Source organism: Anolis sagrei, chromosome 3, assembly GCF_037176765.1.
Source record: "Anolis sagrei isolate rAnoSag1 chromosome 3, rAnoSag1.mat, whole genome shotgun sequence".
NCBI classification, from domain to species: Eukaryota; Metazoa; Chordata; class Lepidosauria; order Squamata; family Dactyloidae; genus Anolis; species Anolis sagrei.
Window position 1 is genome coordinate 6,486,736 of NC_090023.1, and position 23,844 is coordinate 6,510,579.

Sequence of the window (23,844 nt, forward strand, 5' to 3'; positions counted from 1 at the left end):
AATGAATATCTCACTGTTGTAGATCAGCCAAAGACTGATAATTTAACCGAGGATTCAGAGGGGATTGTGGACTTTCCTGTGTCGCAAAGTGATGGGCTCCCAAGTCTGGGAAATTTAGTTCTGGGAAATGATGTTTCTCTCTGTGAGAAAAAGGGCAGGCCGAGAAGTCAGAAGTAGCAATAAAAGGAATTGCGTGAAGAGATGAGTGATAAGGAGGGTTCCCAGGAGAAACCACCTGTAGTTACAGAGATTTAAAAAGTCTCAATTTACAAATCATAGCCAAAAATACAGTATGCCGAGCTGAGAAAATACATGGGTGTGAGCTCCTGCTGTCAGCCACAGCTTCTGCCAACCTAGCAGTTCGAAAACATGCAAATGTGAGTAGATCAATAGCTACCGCTCCGGTAGGAAGGTAATGGTGCTCCATGCAGTCATGCCAGCCACATGACCTTGGAGGTGTCTAAGGACTTTGCTGGCTCTTCGGCTTAGAAATGGAGATGAGCACCAACCCCCAGAATCAGATATGTCTGGGCTTTATGTCAGGGGAAAACCTTTACTTATATAATCAATCACCCAATGTTGGAATTCTGCAATAGGAGGCAATGGCACCACAACTGGGAAGTACGTATTCTCAATTTGCTTCTACGTATTCTCAATTTGCTTCTGACACGATAAAGAACTATCACATTGTTGGCTCATGTTCAGCTTGTAGTCCACTAAGACTCCTAGATCCCTTTCACATGGACTGTTTCCAAGCCAGGTCTCATAGAATCATAAAATTGGAAGAGACCTCATGGGCCATCCAGTCCAGCCCCCTGACAAGAAGCAAGACAATCATGTTCAAAGCACCCCTGACAGATGGCCATCCAGCCTCTGTTTAAAAGCCTCCATAGAAGGAGCTTCCACCACACTTCAGGGCAGAGAGTTCCACTGCTGAACAGCTCTCACAGTCAAAAAGTTATTTCTAATGTTCAGGTGGAATCTCCTTTCCTGTAGTTTGAAGCTATTGCTCCATTGCGCCCTAGTCTCCGGGGCAGCAGAAAACAAGCTTGCTCCCTCCTCCCTATGACTTCCCTTCACATATTTATACATGACTATCATGTCTCCTCCCAGCCCTCTCTTTGGCAGGCTAAACATGCCCAGCTCTTTAAGCCGCTCCTCATAAGGCTTGTTCCCCAGACCCTTGATCATTTTAGTCGTCCTCCTCTGGACACATTCCAGCTTGTCAACATCTCCCTTCAATTGTGATGCCCAGAATTGGACACAATATTCCAGGTGTGGTCTAACCAATGCAAAATAGAGCATGGGGAGCATGACTTCCCTAGATCTAGACACTATGCTCCTATTGATGCAGGCCACAATCCCATTGGCTTTTTTTAGCTGCAGCATCACATGGTTGCTAGAAGGCAGGATCATCAAGTTTGCAGACGACACCAAATTGGGAGGGATAGCCAATGCTCCAGAGGACAGGAGCAGGATTCAAAACGATCTTGACAGATTAGAGAGATGGGCCAAAACTAACAAAATGAAGTTCAACAGTGACAAATGCAAGATACTCCACTTTGGCAGAAAAAATGAAATGCAAAGATACAGAATGGGGGACAATGCCTGGCTCGAGAGCAGTACATGTGAAAAAGATCTTGGAGTCCTCGTGGACAACAAGTTAAACATGAGCCAACAATGTGATGTGGCGGCAAAAAAAGCCAATGGGATTTTGGCCTGCATCAAGAGGAGCCTAGTGTCTAGATCTAGGGAAGTCATGCTACCCCTCTATTCCGCTTTGGTTAGACCACACCTGGAATATTGTGTCCAATTCTGGGCACCACAATTCAAGAGAGATATTGACAAGCTGGAATGTGTCCAGAGGAGGGCGACTAAAATGATCAAGGGTCTGGAGAACAAGCCCTATGAGGAGTGGCTTAGGGAACTGGGCATGTTTAGCCTGAAGAAGAGAAGGCTGAGAGGAGATATGATAGCCATGTATAAATATGTGAGAGGAAGCCACAGGGAGGAGGGAGCAAGCTTGTTTTCTGCTTCCTTGGAGACTAGGACGCGGAACAATGGCTTCAAACTACAAGAGAGGAGATTCCATCTGAACATGAGGAAGAACTTCCTGACTGTGAGAGCCATTCAGCAGTGGAACTCTCTGCCCCGGAGTGTGGTGGAGGCTCCTTCTTTGGAAGCTTTTAATCAGAGGCTGGATGGCCATCTGTCAGGGGTGATTTGAATGCAACATTCCTGCTTCTTGGCAGAATGGGGTTGGACTGGATGGCCCAGGAGGTCTCTTCCAACTCTTTGATTCTATGATTCTATGTTGGCTCATGTTTAACTTGTTCAACAAGGACTCCATGCTATATCTGTGCACTTCATTTTTGTGTACATTTCTCCCTGTTTGGATCCATTTGGCTCATTCTTTCCTCTCTCCTCCCTTATCTTTTTTCCACCAGCCTAGAGCTATGAGCCCACGAGGCTCTGGAAGAGGCACATTGCATGCGCACGGGGTCCAGACAGCTGTACTCACAGATTGTACCAGGATGTCTCCCACTTTCTGCTTCTCATGCCAGTTCTGCACGCACTCCGAGATCTGATCCAGGAACTCTTCGTGATGCTCCAAAAGCTCAGGAATCTGGTCAAAGATCTCATCCACCAAGGAAGGGTCACAGAGGATGGAGTTTTCTGGCTGTTTCAGAGGCTTCATATAGCCCTGCAAGGAGGAAAACATCTATATAAATAAACATGTAATGTTTGTTTACTCAAAAACCAGTGGGCCAATTGACACCGAATTTGGACAGCATACACCTAACAACCCATTGTATGTCCTTCACTCAAAAAAAAATTATTTTGTCATTTGGGAGTTGTAGTTGCTGGGATTTATAGTTCACCTACAATCAAAGAGCGTTCTGAACTCCACCAATTATGGCATTGAACCAAATGTGGCACACAGGACTCCCATGACCAACAGAAAACGCTAGAAGGGTTTGGTGGGCATTGACCTTGAGTTTGGGAGTTGTAGTTTACCTACATCCTTACCTACAATCAAGGAGAATTCTGAACTCCACCAATGATGGAATTGGGCCAAACTTAGCACACAGGGCTCCCATGACCAACAGAAAACACTAGAAGGGTTTGGTGGGCATTGACCCTGAGTTTGGGAATTATAGTTCACTCTCATCCAGAGAGCACTGTGGACTCAAACAATGATGGATCTGGACCAAACTTAGAACGAATACTCAATAAGCCCAAATATAAACACAGATGGATTTTGAGGGAACTAGACTTTGACATTTGAGAGTTTAGTTGCTGGGATTTATAGTTCACCTACAATCAAAGAGCGTTCTGAACTCCACCAATTATGGCATTGAACCAGATGTGGAACATAGGACTCCCATGACCAACAGAAAACAATTGAAGGGTTTGGTGGGCATTGACCTTGAGTTTGGGAATTATAGTTCACCCACATCCAGAGAGCACTGTGGACTCAAACAATGATGGATCTGGACCAAACTCTACACGAATACTCAATATGCCCAAATGTGAACACTGGTGGAGTTTGGGGAAAATAGAATATTGACATTTGGGAGTTGTAGTTGCTGGGGTTTATAGTTCACCTACAATCAAAGAGCATTCTGAACTCCACCAATCATGGCATTGAATTAAATGTGGCACACAGGACTCCCATGACCAACAGAAAATACTAGAAGGGTTTGGTGGGCATTGACCTTGAGTTTGGGAATTATAGTTCACTCACATCCAGAGAGCACTGTGGACTCAAGCAATGATGGATCTGGACCAAACTTGACACAAATATTCCATATGCCCAAATATGAACACAGATGGAGTTTGGATGAAATAGACCTTGACATTTGGGATTTGTAGTTACTCAGAATCAAAGAGCATTCTGAACTCCACCAATGATGGAATTGAACCAAACATGGCATGCAGAACTTCCATGACCAACAGAACACACTGGAAGGCTTTGGTGGGCATTGACCTTGAGTTTGGGAGTTGTAGTTCACCTACATCCAGAGAGCACTGTGGACTCAAACAATTATGGATCTGGACCAAACTTGACACAAAAATTCCATATGCCTAAATATGAACACAGATGGAATTTGGACCTTGACATTTGGGATTTGTAGTTACTGGGATTTAGAGTTCACTACAATTAAAGAGCATTCTGAACCCCACCAACGATATAAATGGGCCAAACCTCCCATCCCCATGACCTACAGTAAATACTTAAAGCCATCCAGTCAAACTCCCTTCACCAGGGCAAGAAAACGTAATCGAAGCCCTCCTGACAAAGAGTCATCCAACTATATATAGGATTCACACACAGAGAGATATAGTATCATAGATTTGAAAAGAACTCCCAAAGAAGGACAATGATATTTTGCATGTTCCAGAGGAGGCAAACCAGACATATCAACACTGGCAAAGAAACAGCAAGAAATACTATTTACACACAAGTATAAAAACATTACATATATTAGAAACCAACACTTTCTCATTACTTTACATTCCAGATCAACAGACTGGGCCACAGCAACGTGTGGCAGGGGACGGCTAGTATAACATAAAATCCAATTAGCTACAGATCTTGCCTTTTAAAATACAATATCACTATATAAAATACAATATATCAAACTAACATTTAGATTAGGTACAATTAATTGAGCCAAGAGCATCTCCCACAGCAATAAGCAGCAATATCAGAAATCAGATATAAACAATATTTTTGCCAGTTGCTTGAGAGTTCAGGCTGATTGAGTTTCAGTTAACTGAGAGTCTACTGTACACATTGCATATTTTAAATTGGTTTTTCTCCTTGAATCTCAAGGAAGAGATAAATATATATACAAACATACACATACATTAAAAAAAAAAAACACGTTTGGATTGTGGAGCTGCCCAGCTGGAATCCAGGAACCGGGGCTTGCCAACACTATGATGTCATCACTTGGCTTCAAGCCCTACTACTGAGCATGCCCAGAAGCAGTGGACTGTGGGAATATCTTTAGTTGCCATAGAAACCAGCAGGGATGGAGGCAGTGGGGAATTGCATCTGCCAGGGAAACGGGTGGCTGGGATGAGCAGGCATCGTGCGGGGAAAGGGTGGAAAGCGCGGCCATCGGCTTCTGTTTTATTTATTTCACCCTCACTCCAGGCTTTTATTTCCACTCTGAGAGTTGCCAACAAAATTATAAATACAATTAGAGAAATAATTTCCCCCCCCCAAAAAATCAGCCCTAATTGGAAATGATTGGGAGAAGAAGTAGTCTGCATTTTGGATTTTTCTATCACATTTTGGAATATTTGCATCTATATATTGAGATAACTTGGAGATGTAGCATGCAACACATCTGCCTTCCTGGCAGATGGCCATCCAGTCCACCCCCATTCTGGTATACAGGAAACATAATCAGAGCCCTCCCGACAGATGGCCATCCAGTCCAACCCCATCCTGCCATTCAGGAAGACATACTCAGAGCCCTCCCAACAGATGGTCATCAAGTCCAACCCCATTCTGGTATACAGAAGAACACAATCAAAGCCCTTCTGACCGATGACCATCCAATCCAATTTTGGTATACAGGAAGACACACTCAAAGCCCTCCCAACAGATGGCCATCCAGTCCAACCCTATTGTGTACAAAAGAACACAATCAAAGCCCTCTCAACAGAAGGCCATCAAGTCCAACCCCATCCTGCCATTCAAAGCCCTTCTGACAGATGGCCATCCAGTTCAACCCCATTCTGGTATACAGAAGAACACAATCAAAGCCCTCCTGACATGGCCATCCAGTTCAACCCCATCCTGCTATTTAGGAAGACACATTCAAAGCCCTTCTGACAGATGGCCATCCAGTTCAACCCCATTCTGGTATACAGAAGAACACAATCAAAGCCCTCCAGACATGGCTATCCAGTTCAACCCCATTCTGGTATACAGGAAGATGCAATTAAAGCCCTCCCAACAGACGACCATTCAGTCCAACCCCATTCTTGTATACAGGAAGATGCAAACAAAGCCCTCCCAACAGACAGCCATCCAGTCTAATTCCATTCTGCTATACAGGAAGACACAATCAAAGCCTTCCCAACAGATGGACACCAAGTCCAACCCCATCCTGCCATTCAGGAAGACACAATCAAAGCCCTCCCAACAGACGGCCATCCAGTCCAACCTCATTCTGTATACAGGAATTCATAATCAAAGCACAGCATCAACCGATCAACAGACAGCCATTCAGTCCAATTCCATTCTGCTATACAGGAAGAACCAATCAAAGCCCTCCCAACAGATGGCCATCAAGTTCAACCCCATCCTGCCATTCAGGAAGACACACACAAAGCCCTCCTGACAGATGGCCATCCAATCCAACCCCATTCTGGTATACAGAAGAACACAATCAAGGTCCTCCTGACAGATGGCCATCCAGTCCAACCCCATTCTGGAATACAGAAGAACACAATCAAAGCCCTCCTGACAGATGGCCATCCAGTCCAACCCCATTCTGGAATACAGAAGAACACAATCAAAGCCCTCCTGACAGATGACCATCCAGTCCAAACCCATTCTAGTATACAGGAAGACACAATCAAAACCCTTATAACAGACATCCAGTCAAACCTCATTCTGGTATACAGGAAGACGCAATCAAAGCCCTCCCAAAAGACGGCCATCCAGTCCAGTTCCATTCTGCTATACTAGAAGACACAATCAAAGCCCTCCTGACAGATAGCCATCCGGTCCAACCCCATTCTGGTATACAGGAAGACACAATCAAAGCCGTATATAGCAGTTTGGCACCACTTTAACAGCCTATAGAATGTTGGGATTTATAGTCCACTGAAGGGAAAGGGAAAATATCTCACCAAACCACAAATCCCAGGATTCCACAGCATGAAGCCATGACAGCTAATGTGGCATCAAACTGCTCTAATCTTGCAGTGTGGATAATGGTTCAGTGGCGATAATGAACATTGGAACGCAGTCTTAGAGATCTGGTTCCTGTTCTGAAAATGGAAAGTGCTCTTACGTGATGAAAAGCAAGTTTGCGTGGAATTAAATCACTGCCTGAGTTGACGTTTCACAGCAAAATTCCCTTTTGAAGCTGCCAAAAAGACCTGGCGTCTACACCTCCTCTTTCACTTTGAAAACAAGAGGACAATGGGATGTTAATTGGGAAGGACAAAGGGAGTGCTTCCAGTCCTTTTGCAAAGCTTAGAGAGCGGAGGCTTTCTTTCCCAGAAGGACAGGGAAGCCAATTAGGGGTTTAAAATATATATTTATAATCTTTAATTTGGCACGAGGACTTTCTTGGAAGGACTTCTGACTTCTTCGCACCTTTGAGGAAAAAGGAGAGCTTTATTTCAAGTCATAATTGAATAATTACGGCCAATTTATCAGGGGACGTGGAGGACGTGTCACCGAGAAGCAATCTGATTTGATGAATTGTCGAAGGCTTTCATGGCCAGAATCACTAGGTTCTTGTGGGTTTTTTCGGGCTATAGGGCCATGTTCTATAGGCATTTCTCCTGACGTTTCGCCTGCATCTATGGCAAGCATCCTCAGCATCCATTAAAGCCTTGGCAGACCGTGCAAAAAGAATCTGCGAAGCCCACCTCCTCCAAGATGAACTGAACCACCTCAACTGGGCTCTCCAGGCCAATGGATACTCCACCTCAGACATCAGAAGAGCTGCAAGACCACTTAGAAGAAGCCACGAGAGTCAAGATGAAGATCCACCCAGAGGAAAAGTGTTCTTGCCAGACATCAAGGGAACCACTGATCGCATAGGGAAGCTGATGAGGAAACACAACATACAAACAATCTACAAACCCACCAAGAAAATCCAACAAATGCTCAGTTCAGCAAAGGACAAGAGGGATCCTCTCACCTCTGCAGGAGTCTACCGTATACCATGCAGCTGTGGACAAGTCCACATAGGGACTACCAAACACAGCATTGCCCAAACACGAATCAAGGAACATGAAAGGCACTGCAGACTCCTTCAACCAGAGAAGTCAGCCATAGCAGAGCATCTGATGAACCAGCCTGGACACAGCATATTATTTGAGAACACAGAAATGCTGGACCACACCAACAACCACCATGTCAGACTACACAGAGAAGCCATTGAAATCCACAAGCATGTGGACAATTTCAACAGAAAGGAAGAGACCATGAAAATGAACAAAATCTGGCTACCAGTATTAAAATACTCTAAAATTATAACAGCAAAACAGCAGAGAGGAAACAACCAGGCACATCTTAACACCTCTCAACAGGGTATTTTCCCAGGCTCAGCCAAGCCTTCAAATGCTAATGAAGGTGATCAGAAGGTGAAGCTCCAGCAGGGAAGAGCTCTTTGCCCCACCCCTGTCATTCCACAGATATATAAACCAATTGTCCTAATTCCAACAGACCTCACTACCTCTGAGGATGCTTGCCATAGATGCAGGCCAAACGTCAGGAGAAATGCCTCTAGAACATGGCCCTATAGCCCAAAAAACCCACAAGAACCTAATCTGATTTGACTTGGCTTTTTTGCACTTGAACATTCTCCGTATCTCTGCAAAGCTGCAAAAGTGAGGCAGGAGCAGCTCAATTGTTTGCTTGTTTTCAACGTAACCCTCCAAGAACTACCGACTGTTCTATCGCGGGCTCGACCTGTAAAGAATTGTCTTTAGAACACGACGTGCAACCTTTGCCCAGCGGGAAGCCAGGGGGCTCAAGGAGAAGTTCTCAGAGGGTTTTCACCACAAATAGTCTTTAGATCAGTGTTTCTCAACCTGGGGGTCGGGACCCCTGAGGGGGTCATGAGGGGGTTTCAGAGGGGTCGCCAAAGACCATCAGAAAACACGTATTTCTGATGGTCTTAGGAACCCTTTTGGCAGAGAAGGCTGAAGATCTCTCTGCCTGTCCTCATCCTTGTTGGTGTTGGTGAATGACAACCCGCAACCCCACCAGTAGTCAATGTTGGCCATGTCGGTAGTGAGCCAAGTTTGGTGCAGATCCATTTTGGGCTGGGTTCAGAGTGCTCTTTGATTATAGGTGAACTATAAATCCCAGCAATTACAACTCCCAAATGTCAAGGTCTATTTTCCCCAAACTCCACCAGTGTTCACATTTGGGCATATTGAATATTCATGCCAAGTTTGGTCCAGATCCATCACTGTTTGAGTCCACAGTGCTCTCTGGATGTAGGTGAACTACAACTCCCAAACTCAAGGTCAATGCCCACCAAACCCTTCCAGTGCTTTGTCTTGGTCTTGGGAGTTCTGTGTGCCAAATTTGGCTTGATTCTTTTGTTGGTGGAGTTCAGAATGCTCTTTGATTATAGGTTAACTATAAATCCCAGCAACTACAACTCCCAAATGACAAAATGAATCCCCCCCAAAGAAGGAGCCTCCACCACACTCCGGGGCAGAGAGTTCCACTGCTGAACGGCTCTCACAGTCAGGAAGTTCTTCCTAATGTTCAGATGGAATCTCCTCTCTTGTAGTCGAGGCATTAGTAAACAACAATGTTACAAAAAAAAAGCCCCCAGCCTAGCGACAAACCTTGAATACTTATGTTATACTAGCCGTCCCCTGCCACACGTTGCTGTGGCCCAGTCTGTTGATCTGGAATGTAAAGTAATGAGAAAGTGTTGGTTTCTAATATATGTAATGTTTTTATACTTGTGTGTAAATAGTATTTCTTGCTGTTTCTTTGCCAGTGTTGATATGTCTGGTTTGCCTCCTCTGGAACATGCAAAATATCACTGTCCTTCTTTGGGGGTCCCTTTCAAATCTATGATACTATATCTCTCTGTGTGTGAATCATATATATCTATAGTTGGATGGCTCTTTGTCAGGAGGGCTTCGATTACATTTTCTTGCCCTGGTGAAGGGAGTTTGACTGGATGGCTTTAAGTATTTACTGTAGATCATGGGGATGGGAAGTTTGGCCCAATTCTGTCGTTGGTGGGTTTCAGAATGCTCTTTAATTGTAGTGAACTCTAAATCCCAGTAACTACAAATCCCAAATGTCAAGGTCTATTTCCTCCAAATTCCATCTGTGTTCATATTTAGGCATATGGAATTTTTGTGTCAAGTTTGGTCCAGATCCATCATTGTTTGACTCCACAGTGCTCTCTGGAGGTAGGGGAACTACAACTCCCAAACTCAAGGTCAATGCCCACCAAACCCTTCCAGTGCTTTGTCTTGGTCTTGGGAGTTCTGTGTGCCAAATTTGGCTTGATTCTTTTGTTGGTGGAGTTCAGAATGCTCTTTGATTATAGGTTAACTATAAATCCCAGCAACTACAACTCCCAAATGACAAAATGAATCCCCCCCACCCCACCAGTTTTCAAATTCGGGCATATTGGCTACTTGTGTCAAATATGGTCCAGTGAATGAGAATATATCCTGCATATCAGATATTTATGTCATGATTCATAACAGGAGCAAAATTAGAGTTACGAAGTACCAATGGAAATAATATTGTGGTTGGGGGTCACCAACACATGAGGAACTGCATTAAGGGGTCACGGCATTAGGAAGCTTGAGAACCACTGCTTTAGATGGCTTGTGAAGTACAGCAAAGTCCATTATTAATGAACAATCAAACAGAAACTTCTCTCCGTCTTCAGTAAAGTTAAGCAAATGATTCCAAGCTTTTAGGCAACTGGTGACTTCCTAATCTTGCCCACAAAGGACAGGCAACTGTCTTCAATAACTTCTTCTTTACTTTAAATGGAAAATCCCCTTTTTAACTTCTCCCAGGCTGACTGTTATCTAACCCTTACTGATGTGGGCTCCGCTACCGGATCGAACTGCGTCTCGAAGCACCGAGTGGACCTACCAGTAAAGGCTTAGATACTCTCCAGCTGGAGTTCTTTGGTCTTTCAAACTGTCCACCCTCCGAAATTCCTCAAAGCTTTAGGACTGCTTCCCTGGAAATCTTTGGGTGTTCTTAAGACTGTTCTCCCCCGGAAGGTCTTAAGGGTTGAAGCTTTTGTACAGGGGAAGCTTACACACGTCCTGCACATTAGCTTTCCTTGCTGAGACTAACTAAAAAATGGCTCCCTTCCCTTCCCAATTGCCCTGAGCAAGGGGCGGGACCAAAACTTAACGATGATGGACAGGTGACTTGCCCTATGACTGCAACCAAAGGAAGCCACCTATCTGCAGAGTCCTTGAAACCTGGGACTGCAAACAAACATTTAATACAAAGCAAATAAAGTTGGAGCTCCTGGTACAGCTGTACCAGAACAATCGACTAATCTCGCTCTTATGTCATTTGGATAAAATATATGAGAGGATGCTATTAAGTTGACTAGGCCCTGTTATTGAACTCCAGCTTATTGTACAACGTGAAGGTTTCAGAACAAGGAAAAATTGTACAGCTCAAATTCTTAACTTGACCGAATATATCGAGGAAGGATATGAGAAAGACTGCATCACGGGAACAGTTTTTCTGGACCTTACAGCAGCCTACGACACAGTGCAATGTAAGAAATTGCTGCATAAAGTCTACCTTATCACCCAGGACCATTTTACAAAAACCGCAGCTTCTATGTGGCATTTCAGGGCCAGAAAAGTACGGTAGATGGAGGAGGGAAAAGAATGATCTACCTCAAGGCAGCGTTCTTGCACTGATCTTGTTTAGCATCTTTACTACTGATCAGCCACAGCCACCAGTCACAAAGACCTTTATATTCTGGGTTGTTGAAGGTTTTTCAGACTATATGGCCATGTTCTAGAAGCATTCTCTCCTGATGTTTTGCCCACATCTATGGCAGGCATCCTCAGAGGTTGTGAGGTCTGTTGGAACTAGAAAAATGGGGTTTATATTTCTGTGGAATAATGTCTAGGGTGGAAGAAAGAACTCTTGTCTGTCAGAAACATGTGTGAATGTTTCAATTGGCCACCTTGATTAGCATTTCGTGGCCTCGCAGTTTTTAGGTGTAGCAGGCGAAACGTCAGGAGAGAATGCCTCTAGACAGTGGCGGCCCTAGGTAATTTTCAACAGTAAGCAAACAGTATTCCCCCCCCCCCCCACAACCTATCATTGATATATATTTTCTGTTCGTTGTGGGAGTTCTGTGTGCCATATTTGGTTCCATTCCATCATTGGTGGAGTTCAGAATGCTCTTTGATTGTAGGTGAACTATACATCCCAGTACCTACACTTGCCGCACTTGCTCCCTTGCCTGGCTCGCTTTGGGTCCGGAGGCGTGCCTGAAGATCCCGGCGTGTGCACCAAAAGTCACCTCTTCTCCTGACTTTCTCCTCAGGCATTGGGACCGAGAGAGAGAGAGAGAGAGAGAGAGAGAGAGGTGGAGATGCCCACCTTTCCTGAAGGCAGGCGCAAAAACAAAGGAGGGAGCGGAGGTGGGAGATACCTCCAGCCAGAGGGGCTCTCTCTCTCTCTCTCTCTCTCTCTCTCTCTCGTGGTCCCAATTGCTGAAGAGAAAGTCAGAAGAAGAGGTGACTTTTGGTGCGCATGCTGGGGTCTTCAGACATGCCTCCGGACCTAAAGCGGGCCAGGCAAGGGAGCAAGTGCAGCGTGTAGTTACTGGCAGAGGCGGCCCTAGGTAATTTTCAACGGTAAGCAAACAGTATTTTGGCGCCCCCCCCCCCCCCCACCAATCATTGATATATATTTTCTGTTTGTCGTGGGAGTTCTGTGTGCCATATTTGGTCCAATTCCATCATTGGTGGAGTTCAGAATGCTCTTTGATTGTAGGTGAACTATACATCCCAGTAACTACATTTGCCGCACTTGCGCCCTTGCCTGGCCCGCTTTGGGTCCGGAGGCATGCCTGAAGACCCTGGCGTGTGCAGCAAAAGTCACCTCTTCTCCTGACTTTCTCCTCAGCCATTGGGACCAAGACAGAGAGAGAGAATAGAGAGAGAGAGAGGTGGAGATGCCCACCTTTCCTGAAGGTAGGCCCAAAAACAAAGGAGGGAGCGGAGGTGGGAGATACCTCCAGCCGGAGGGGCTCTCTCTCTCTCTCTCTCTCTCTTGGTCCCAATGGCTGAAGAGAAAGTCAGGAGAAGAGTCGACTTTTGGTGCGCACGCTGGGGTCTTCAGACACGCCTCCGAACCCAAAGCGGGCCAGGTGCGGCGGCTCAGCCCCTTGGCCCACCCGCAGATTGGGGAGAGGAGAGGAGGCGGGTGGAGCGCCGGGGTATTGGGAAAGGGAGCCGGTCATGGGGAAGGGATTGAACGCGGAGAACAATTGAGCGCCGGCTCTGCTTGCGCACCCGGTGGCTGGGTGCAACAGGAACGAGAGGGGCTAGGCGAGGCTCAAGAGCTCGGCCCCTTTGGGAAGAGGATCGCCCGGCAGCGAGGCAAGAAAGCCGAGGCTCCCCCTGGACTGCTAGGGCTGTTGTGAGCTGAGGGGGCGCTCCTCAAGTGGCGGTCAAGGGGCATTTACAGAGGCACCCCTGGCAAAAAAAAGTGTTCTGCAACCGCTTACTTCGCGTAATGGAAGAGCCGCCCCTGCCTCTAGAACATGGCCATATAGCCCGAAAAAACCTACAACCCAGTAATTCTGGCCATGAAAGCCTTCGACAATACATTGCATTAATTTGATAGTGTAGATACACCTTTAATCTCTGTGCTGTAGTTTAAAAAACCTCACTAATTGGACTCCAGTCCCAGTCTGTGCAAATTACTGCTCTTGGTTTAAATTCTAAATTGTTTAAATGGATTTTGCTTGTGATCCCATGATCCAGGGCAGAATATAAATATTTTAATGTGGAGAGGCAGGTGGCCTCTGCTGCGAGAAGGGAAGCCTATCCATCGCCTTCGCTCCATGCATTTGTCTAATCCCCAATTAAAGCCATCCACGTTGGCAGCCATTACTACGTCTTGCGGTAGCAAATCCCCCCATTTAAATATACAAAAGGTGGAAAACTGCTTAGAATCATAGAATTATATTCAATGCATTCTTGCCTGATTGTTAACATGTTATTTCAGAGAAGAATTAGCATCCCATAAAATCTCTGTACTTCCCTTTATAAATTGGACCATCTCTTCATCTGTATATAACCTGTTTTAATTACAAAATTTTATGTACACTTTTATCATAAACCGATCTCCTTAAAATAAGAAGAAGCATAGAATTATAGAGCTGGGAGGAACCACAAAGGCCATCTAGTCTGACCTCCCTTCATGTGGGAATATACAATTAGGTGCTCTTCCATTCTTTAAACAAGGGCGCAGCTAGTTAGTAGCCAACTGCATTAAATCACTACTGACGGAGAGGTCATGAGTTTGAAGCCAGCCCAGATCCGAGTGAGCTCCTGACCATTAATAGTCTAGCTTACTGTTGACCTATGCAGCCCGAAAGACAGTTGCATCTGTCAAGGAGAAATGTAGGTACCGCTTATAGAATCATAGAATCAAAGAGTTGGAAGAGACCTCATGGGCCATCCAGTCCAAACCCATTCTGCCAAGAAGCAGGAATATTGCATTCAAATCACCCCTGACAGATGGCCATCCAGCCTCTGTTTAAAAGCTTCCAGAGAAGGAGCCTCCACCACACTCCGGGGCAGAGAGTTCCACTGCTGAACGGCTCTCACAGTCAGGAAGTTCTTCCTCATGTTCAGATGCGGGGAGGCTAATTTAACTAATTTATGATGCCATAAAACCTTCCAGCAGCATGTATAAGAATGAGGAAGTACTCCATCAAGGTGTTACAAGTGGACAGTGGAGCGGCAGCTCCCCCTGTGGCCGGAATCAAGCATATCCTCATGAAGCCGGAAAGCTGGAATGTTAAATTGCCTCTGTGTCTGTCTATATATATTGTATGTCTAATAGCATTGAATGTTTGCCATGTATGTATGCATTGTGATCCGCCCTGAGTCCCCTCCAGGGTGAGAAGGGCTGAATATAAATACTGTAAATAAAGACCTTCAAAGAATTCCGGATTGTGGACTTTGGAAACAGTTTCTTCCAAAGTCCAAGAGCTCTTAAAGGTCAGTTCTAAAATTTGAATGTAGTTTGAATCCATTGGTTCTCTTCATTTTCCCTGCATTGAATATCTGACAATTCCATTCCATTTTCCCCACGACAAGCATGCAGGTATACCTTCATCAACATAACATGGATCTACACTGCCATATAATCCAGTTCAAAACAGAAAATCTGGATTTTATACAGCAGTGTAGATAGGGCCATAGAGTGAATGCACCCCCACTGTAAAATGGCACTGTAAAATAGTGCCATGGCTCTATGCTATGGAATCCTGGGATTTGTAGTTGACTGCGGCAACAGAGATATGATGGCCATGGATCAAGATGTGAGGGGAAGTCATAGGGAGGAGGGGGCTAACGTTTTCTGCTGCCCTAGAGACTAGGATGCAATGAACAATGGGTTCCAACTACAGGAAAGGAAGGAGATTCCATCTGAACATGAGGAAGAACCTCCCGACTGTGAGAGCTGTTCAGCAGTGGAACTCTCTGCCCTGGACTGTGGTGGAGGCTCCTTCTAGGGAGGGTTTTAAACAGAGGCTGGATGGCCATCTGTCAGGGGTGCTTTGAATGCGATTTTCCTGCTTCTAGGCAGAATGGGGTTGGACTGGATAGCCCATGAGGTCTCTTCCAACTCTGTGATTCTATGAATTAATGCAGTCTGACACCACATGGCTCAGTGCTGTGGGATCATGGAATTCATAGTTTGGTGCGGCATCACCCCTCTTTGTCAGAGAAGGCTAAAGACCTTGTGGAACTATAACTCCCAGGATCCCATAGCAAAGGACCTTATAGAACTACAACTCCCAGGACTGCATAGCACTGAGCTAGGACTATTAAAGCGGTGTCAGACTGAATTAATCCTGCAGTGTAGACGCATCCAAGGCCTGCCAAAATGAGGAGAGAAACCTTCCCTATATGGCGAGTCTAGTGGTGCTTTTTTGACGTTGAAGCATAACAAAAGACAAATTGAATTACGCTTGGTGTGCAAAGAAAAAAGTCTTAGAAAGAACATTTTAATCCAATCTGTGAATAATAATCACATCTGCAAAAGATGAGACCGCAAATGTTGAGGGATGACTGTATATTTACGCCAGCCATCTTGACATTTTTGGATAGGAAACAGAGGGGGAAGAAAGGCTGGGCTGCATCTTGCATTTACATTTTTTTTTGTCGTGTCAGGAGCGACTTGAGAAACTTCAAGTCGCTTCTGTTGTGAGAAAATTGGCCGTCTGCAAGGACGTTGCCCAGGGGACACCCAGATGTTTTTGATGTTTTATCATCCTTGTGGGAAGCTTCTCTCATGTCTCTGCATGACCAGCTGGAGCTGACAGAGGGAGCTCATCCGCCTCTCCCCGGATTCGAACCTGCGACCTATCGGTCTTCAGTCCTGCCGGCACAGGGGTTTAACCCACTGCACCACCGGGGGCTCTGCATTTACACTGCAGAGTTAACACAGTTTGACACCACTTTAACTGCCAAGGCTCATTGCTATGTAATCATGGGGTCAAAATGCACACATGTGTTTTAATATATACACACAAAAATAGAATCATAAAACTACAACTATTCCCTGTATTGGTTTTTCATCCAATCCGTTGCAGATTGTGGATTCTGGGACTTGTAGTCCAAACAATAATGCAGACTGGATGACCTCTAGGGTCCCTTCAAACTGTACGATTCCATGATTTTATCCAGCTGCACTGTTTACAATAAGGAGAATTTTATTTTCAGCCTTCTCCCTAATTATCCCGTTCACGGGACTTGTGTTTTTCACAGCCGCCACTTCGAGTTAATGCTTTTGCGGAGAAATGCGCCACGAACGCTAGTTGTCCAATCAGACCCCGGGATGTGAAGCACTCCAAGGGAAAGGGTTGAGAACAAAGGGCATCCAAGGTCGGAGCGAGGAAGAGAACAGGGAGGAGAAGCAGGAGAGGGCAGAAGATATGGCAGGCAAGGAGGAATTACACAGAGCTGTGTTGCAATGGGCAAGAAATGAGAAAGAGTCTAGAATAGTTTCTCAATTTGGAGGTCGGGACCCCTGGGGGGGTCACAAGGGGGAGTGACAGAGGGGTCGCCAAAGACCATCAGAAAACACAGTATTTTCTGTTGGTCATGGGGATTCTGTGTGCCAAGTTTGGTTCAATTCCATCATTGGTAGAGTTCAAAATGCTCTTTGATTGTAGGTGAACTATAAATACCCGCAACTACAACTCCCAAATGTCAAAGTCTATTTTCCCCAAACTCCACCAGTGTTGCATTTGGGTATATTGGGCATATGCTTACCTGCATCAGGGTCCGGAGAGACTCCACGTAGGACTGCTCAGTATCCAAGAGAGTCATGATAACATGTTTCCGCATATCCTGCAACAAAAGGAAGAAAGGACAACGGCTTGTGAGAAACAGCGTTTTGAAATATAACCCTGGCATGTCTGTGCATAAATCAATCTCTCGAAAGGTAAACAATGCAGGTATGCCCAGGCTAAGCAAGTAGATATACTCCTAAGCATTTATTCTTTAGTCAACATTTGATACCAGAGCCAGACATGCCGCATTATCACAGGGTGTCTGCGCCCCACACCACTGGAGAAATTACACTGCTTAGCCGGTATTGCACCACCTGACATCCGCCGGGAAGTAGCAGCCAATAGTGAAAGGACCAAGACAGAGACATCTCCAGCTCATCCCCTGTTTGGGTATCAGCCAGCACGTCAACGACTTAAATCTAGACATAGTTTTCTTAGATCTACAGAGACACTCGCTGGAACACCCCAGCAAGCGAGAGTCCAAAAGTGGCAGGCTCAAACCCAGCACCTCAATCCATGGGTGATACCAGGTGAGAGACTACCCCTGGGCACTCAGAAGACTGAGCGACTTGGAAGGCACTGAACAGACTGCACTCTGGCACCACGAGATGCAGAGCCAACCTTCAGAAATGGGGCTACAGGGTGGAATCCTCGGCATGTGAGTGCGGAGAAGAGCAAACCACTGACCACCTGCTGCAATGCACCCTGAGCCCTGCCACATGCACGATGGAGGACCTTCTTGCGGCAACACCAGAGGCACTCCAAGTGGCCAGGACATTGAACCAACTACCAAATTTGCAAAATCTGTGTTTTTTTTTTCTTTTTCTTTTTAATCTGTGTGTTTGCTTTGCTCTGCTAGAACTGTAATACAATGGTATGGTTGCTGATGACATGATAAATAAAATAAATAAACCAGAGGCAGAAATTAACATGGAAATAATAAATCCTGGTCTCATCATCCCCACCAGCCGCATCTGTGAGGAAGGCGGGACCGAGAGCAGGGCCTCCCCAGAAGATCTTAACGTCCTAGATGGTTCATAAGGAGAGATACGTTCGGATAGGTAAGTTGGACTGAAACCATGTAGGGCTTTATAGGCTAAAGCCAGCACTTTGACTTGTGCCCAGAAGCAAACTGGCAGCCAGTGGAGCTGGTGCAACAGAGGAGTTGTATTGTCGAAGGCTTTCATGGCCGGAATCACTGGGTTGTTGTAGGTTTTTCCGGGCTATATGGCCATGTTCTAGAGGCATTTTCTCCTGACATTTCGCCTGCATCTATGGTAAGGGCTGAGAGGAGCAGTATACAAGCGAAGTAAATAAATAAATAAATAAATAAATAAGCATCCTCAGAGGTAGTGAGGTCTGTTGGAAGTAGGAAAAGGAGGAGTTGTGTGCTCCTTGACCGCCACTCCTATTAGCAACCTGGTTGCCGCTTGTTGGACCATTTGCGGCATCTGAACAGTCTTCAAAGGCAACCCCACGAAGAGTGCATTGCAGTAGTCTATACGGGATGTAACCAGAGCATGGACTACCATGGCCAATGGCAACATTGACATGTGCCTAAAGCAGACAAGTCCTTTCTCCCACCTTGGACATTATTCCACAGATATATAAATCCCACTTCCCTAGTTTCCAACAAACCTCTCAACTGCAGACTACTTCAACCAGAGAAGTCAGCCATAGCAGAGCACCTGATGAACCAGCCTGGACGCAGCATATTATTTGAGAACACAGAAATGCTGGACCACACCAACAACCACCATGTCAGACTACACAGAGAAGCCACTGAAATCCACAAGCATGTGGACAATTTCAACAGAAAGGAAGAGACCATGAAAATGAACAAAATCTGGCTACCAGTATTAAAAAAACTCTAAAATTACAACAGCAAAACAGCAGAGAGGAAACAACCAGGCACATCTTAACACCTCTCAACAAAAGATTTCCCCAGGCTCAGCCAGGCCTTCAAATGCTAATGAAGGTGGTCAGTTGAAACATTCACACCTAGCTCCAGCAGAGAAGAGGTCTTTGCCCCACCCCAGCCATTCCACAGATATATAAACCCATTGTCCTAATTCCAACAGACCTCACTACCTCTGAGGATGCTTGCCATAGATGCAGGTGAAACGTCAGGAAAAAATGCCTCTAGAACATGGCCCTATAGCCCGAAAAAAACCCACAAGAACCTAGTAAACCTCTCAACCTCTGAGGATGCTTGCCATAGATGTGGATCGAACGTCAGGAGAGAATGCTTCTGAACATGGCCACAACAACCCAGTAAATAAAAACACTTGGAGTGTTCTAGGTGTCGCTTAAAGGCATCTTCCAAAGGCATCCAAAGTTGCTTCTACACTGCAGAATGAATGCACTTTAATTGTCATGGCTCAATGATGTGGAATCATGGAATTTGTATTTTGGTTCAGCAGAGAAGTCTAAAGACCTTCTGGAACTACAACTCCCAGGATCCTGTAGCATTGAGCCATGACTGTTAAAATGATGTCAAAGTGCATTCATTCTAAAGTGGATATCGAAGGCTAATAGAAGAACTTCTTGCAATAGTTTGGGAGGAAAAATCACTTTTTTTTTGAATTACACATCAATATGTTCAGGGGAATTTCTGGTTTGTTTGTCTTCATAATTGACAACATTCCTTCCTTCCTTCCTTCCTTCCTTCCTTCCTTTCTTCCTTCTGTCCTTCCTTCCTTTTTTCCTTCCTTCTATCCATCCATCTTCTCTCCTTCCTTTCCCTTTCGCCTCCTCCTCGTTCCCTTTCCACTTTGGTTGCTTTCCCAAAAGACGCCACGCGCTAATCAAATCTATCTTTTAGCAGAATTAAAACATGCGACCGCAATCCATTTGCAGGGCAGGAAGACAACCATGAAATCGCAGTGCCGCCAGAGAGGCGGACTCTAAGAATAAACCTCGGAGAAACCAGATCGGATCTGGGGTCGACCTCCGAAGCTGAGTCCCTACGGCTCCAACCGTATCCCATCATTCTTGCCTGACTGAGACCCAAACAAAGCCACAGCAAAGGAACTATTGGATATTAGACTAAGGATGCTTAAGTGGCTGAAGGGGAAAAGGAAGGGGCCAGAGGCTGTTAGGAATGATGGGAGTTGAAGTCCAAAACACCTGGAGGACCCAAGTTGGCCCATGTCTAATCTACACTGTTGAACCCATCTGAACGGCACATGTCTGTCTAAAACACAGACATGTGCCTTTCATCTCAAGAACAGAGAAGCATCCTGAGCTCTGAAGATCACCTGGGAAGGAATCCCACTGGAGCATTGCAGCGCACCCAAATACCTGGGAGTCACTCTGGACCGTGCTCTGACCTACAAGAAGCACTGCCTGAACATCAAGCAAAAAGTGGGTGCTAGAAATAATATCATACGAAAGCTGACTGGCACAACCTGGGGATCACAACCAGACACAGTGAAGACATCTGCCCTTGCGCTGTGCTACTCTGCTGCTGAGTATGCATACCCAGAGTGGAACACATCTCACCACACTAAAACAGTGGATGTGGCTCTTAATGAGACATGCCGCATTATCACGGGATGTCTGCGCCCTACACCACTGGAGAAATTACACTGTCTAGCCGGTATCGCACCACCTGACATCCACCGGGAAGTAGCAGCCAATAGTGAAAGGACCAAGGCAGTCACATCTCCAGCTCATCCCCTGTTTGGGTATCAGCCAGTACGTCAATGACTTAAATCCAGACATAGTTTTCTAAGATCTACAGAGACACTTGCTGGAACACCTCAGCAAGCGAAAGTCCAAAAGTGGCAGGCTCAAACCCAGAACCTCAACCAATGGCTGATACCAAATGAGAGACACCCCCCTGGGCACACAGAGGACTGGGAAGGCGCTGAACAGACTGCGCTCTGGCACCACGAGATACAGAGCCAACCTCAAGAAATGGGGCCACAAAGTGGAATCCACGACATGCGAGTGTGGAGAGGAGCAAACCACAGACTACCTGCTGCAATGCAACTTGAGCCCAGCCACATGCACAATGGAGGACCTTCTTGCAGCAACACCAGAGGCACTCCAAGTAGCCAGATACTGGTCAAAGGCCATTTAATCAACTACCAAACTCATACATTTTGTATTTTCTCTGTTTGTTTGCTTTGTTCTGTTAGAAATGTAATATAATTGACTGGCTGCCTTGACACGAGAAATAAAACTGTTGAACCTATGCAGCTTGATACCACTTTGCAATGCAATGCAAAGTTAAGATCTGCCTTTTGGTGAGGCACTCTTTGGCACAGAAGGCCAAACTGCAATCTACAAATCCCATTATTCCATAGGTTTCAGCCATGGCAGTTAAAATGGTGTCAAACTGCATTATTTTTCCAGCATAAATACACTTACTCTCTGCTCAATTCGCTGCCTCTGGTTTGCATGCCCTCCCTTGCGACTCCCTTTGCCCGTCCCATGAGCGTAACCATTGTTTATCTTAGCCATTAAATCAATTAACTAGCTCTTAATCGAGTTAGCGAGTAATACAAAAATCAATTCAACCCAGGATTAATGTGCAGGGAAAGAGCTTCACCGTTTCCCCTTTTTGGCAGCGACAAGGAGTTCAGTAAATCCGTTACAATCTGAGATGATGAGATGTACCGAACATGATTCAGATTTCCTTCTTTGTCTTTGGGGTGACACCCAAGCCACAATGAGAGATGGATAAGAAATAATAATAATAATAATTATTATTATTATTATTCGGTTCTTGTGGTTTTTTTCGGGCTATATGGCCATGTTCTAGAGGCATTTTCTCCTGACGTTTCGCCTGCATCTATGGCAAGCATCCTCAGAGGTAGTGAGGTACCTCCCTACCTCTGAGGATGCTTGCCATAGATGCAGGCGAAATGTCAGGAGAAAATGCCTCTAGAACATGGCCATATAGCCTGAAAAAACCCACAAGAACCTAGTGATTCCAGCCATGAAAGCCTTCGACAATACATTATTATTATTATTTGAAACACAACAAGATGAGTCCACAACAGACACTCTGCTGGCTGTTGTATTGGATCACACGTTGTTGTGCAATGCAACTGTTTGGTCTGCCCCTGACACGATACACGCTGTTGTTGTTGTTGTTATTACGGAACCCTCTTTGGGCAAGTCACACTCTCACAGCCTCGGAGGAAGGCAATGATACCAAAACCTCCCTTGAATTAAACCTTGCCTAGAAAACCCTGCAACAGGTTCACCTTGGGGTTATTACAGATCGGAAACAACTTAAAGATACCCAACGACAAAATGTATTATCACAATTTGAGCAAAATAACTTGTTATTATATAATGACACATTTTCCCTGGTTTCCCGGAGGAATGCATCCACACTGTAGAATTAATGCAGTTTGGCACCACTTTAACCTCTATGGCAGTGATTCTCAACCTGGGGTCCCCAGATGTTTTTGGCCTTCAACTCCCAGAAATCCTAACAGCTGGTAAACTGGCTGGGATTTCTGGGAGTTGTAGGCCAAAAACATCTGGGGACCCCAGGTTGAGAACCATTGCTCTATGGGACAACGCTATGGATTCCTGGGAGTTGTAGTTGGGTGAGGAACCTGCACTGTTCGCCAGAGAAGGCTAAATAACTTGTCAAACTATAGAATCCATGTCAGTTAAAGCAGTGTCATAGAATCATTGAATCATTGAGTTGGAAGAGACCCAGGATTAATTTGCAGGGAAAGCGCTTCACTGTTCCAGGCCTGGAAACACCTATGACCACCGTACCACCCAAGAGTCCAGGAATATAAGCATATGGTTGTTTGTAAAACACATAAAAAAGCATATAAAAAGCAGAAATAAAAAAGGAAGATATATAGAATCATAGAATCATAGTTGGAAGAGACCTCATGGGCCATCCAGTCCAACCCCCTGCCAAGAAGCAGGAATATTGCATTCAAAGCACCCCTGACAGATGGCCATCCAGCCTCTGTTTAAAAGCCTCAAAAGAAGGAGCCTCCACCACACTTTGGGGCAGAGAGTTCCACTGCTGAACGGCTCTCACAGTCAGGAAGTTCTTCCTAATATTCAGATGGAATCTCCTTTCTTGTAGGTTGAAGCCATTGTTCCGCGTCTTAGTCTCCAGGGAAGCAGAAAACAAGCTTGCTCCCTCCTCCCTGTGGCTTCCTCTCACATATTTATATAATCCAAAAAGGGTTAGCAACAGGGGATAACCAAATAATAATCCAAATGTCTCATAAAGTTCCAGAAGTGACAAGGTCCTAGAACAATCAGAAATTGCAGGCACAGCCTAAGTCCATTAACAAAAGGGTGTAACTAGTAAAACTCGACATGAGTACATGAACAGGAACATAGAAACTTCTAGGAGTAAAATCCAAAACCAAGGCTTGACTTGAACTGAGTTTCTCACTCTAACACATTGTTGCCTGAACCGCCCTTAAGGTAAACAACTTGTTTAGTACGAAAGCATTACGTCTCCTGTGAATTTTCTCCCCAATTTTCCCATGTAATCTCTCAGCTTGGTGCAATCTATTTTTGGCTCTGATTTGTAAACAAAGACTTTTGTTGATCTCTCCTGGGA

General features: G+C 45.3%; 1 protein-coding gene across 2 annotated transcripts in view; it reads right to left on the reverse strand.

Moving 5' to 3' along the window:
* Positions 1-23,844, reverse strand: part of ARHGEF17 (Rho guanine nucleotide exchange factor 17) — a 286,248-nt gene that overhangs the window by 81,415 nt on the left and 180,989 nt on the right. For both annotated transcript variants that reach the window (XM_067466458.1, XM_060771267.2), the window contains exons 2-3: positions 17,263-17,340; positions 2,522-2,704 (exon numbers count right to left, since the gene is read on the reverse strand). In XM_067466458.1, the coding sequence (XP_067322559.1) occupies positions 2,522-2,704; positions 17,263-17,340 (261 nt within the window). The remainder of the gene's footprint in view (positions 1-2,521; positions 2,705-17,262; positions 17,341-23,844) is intronic.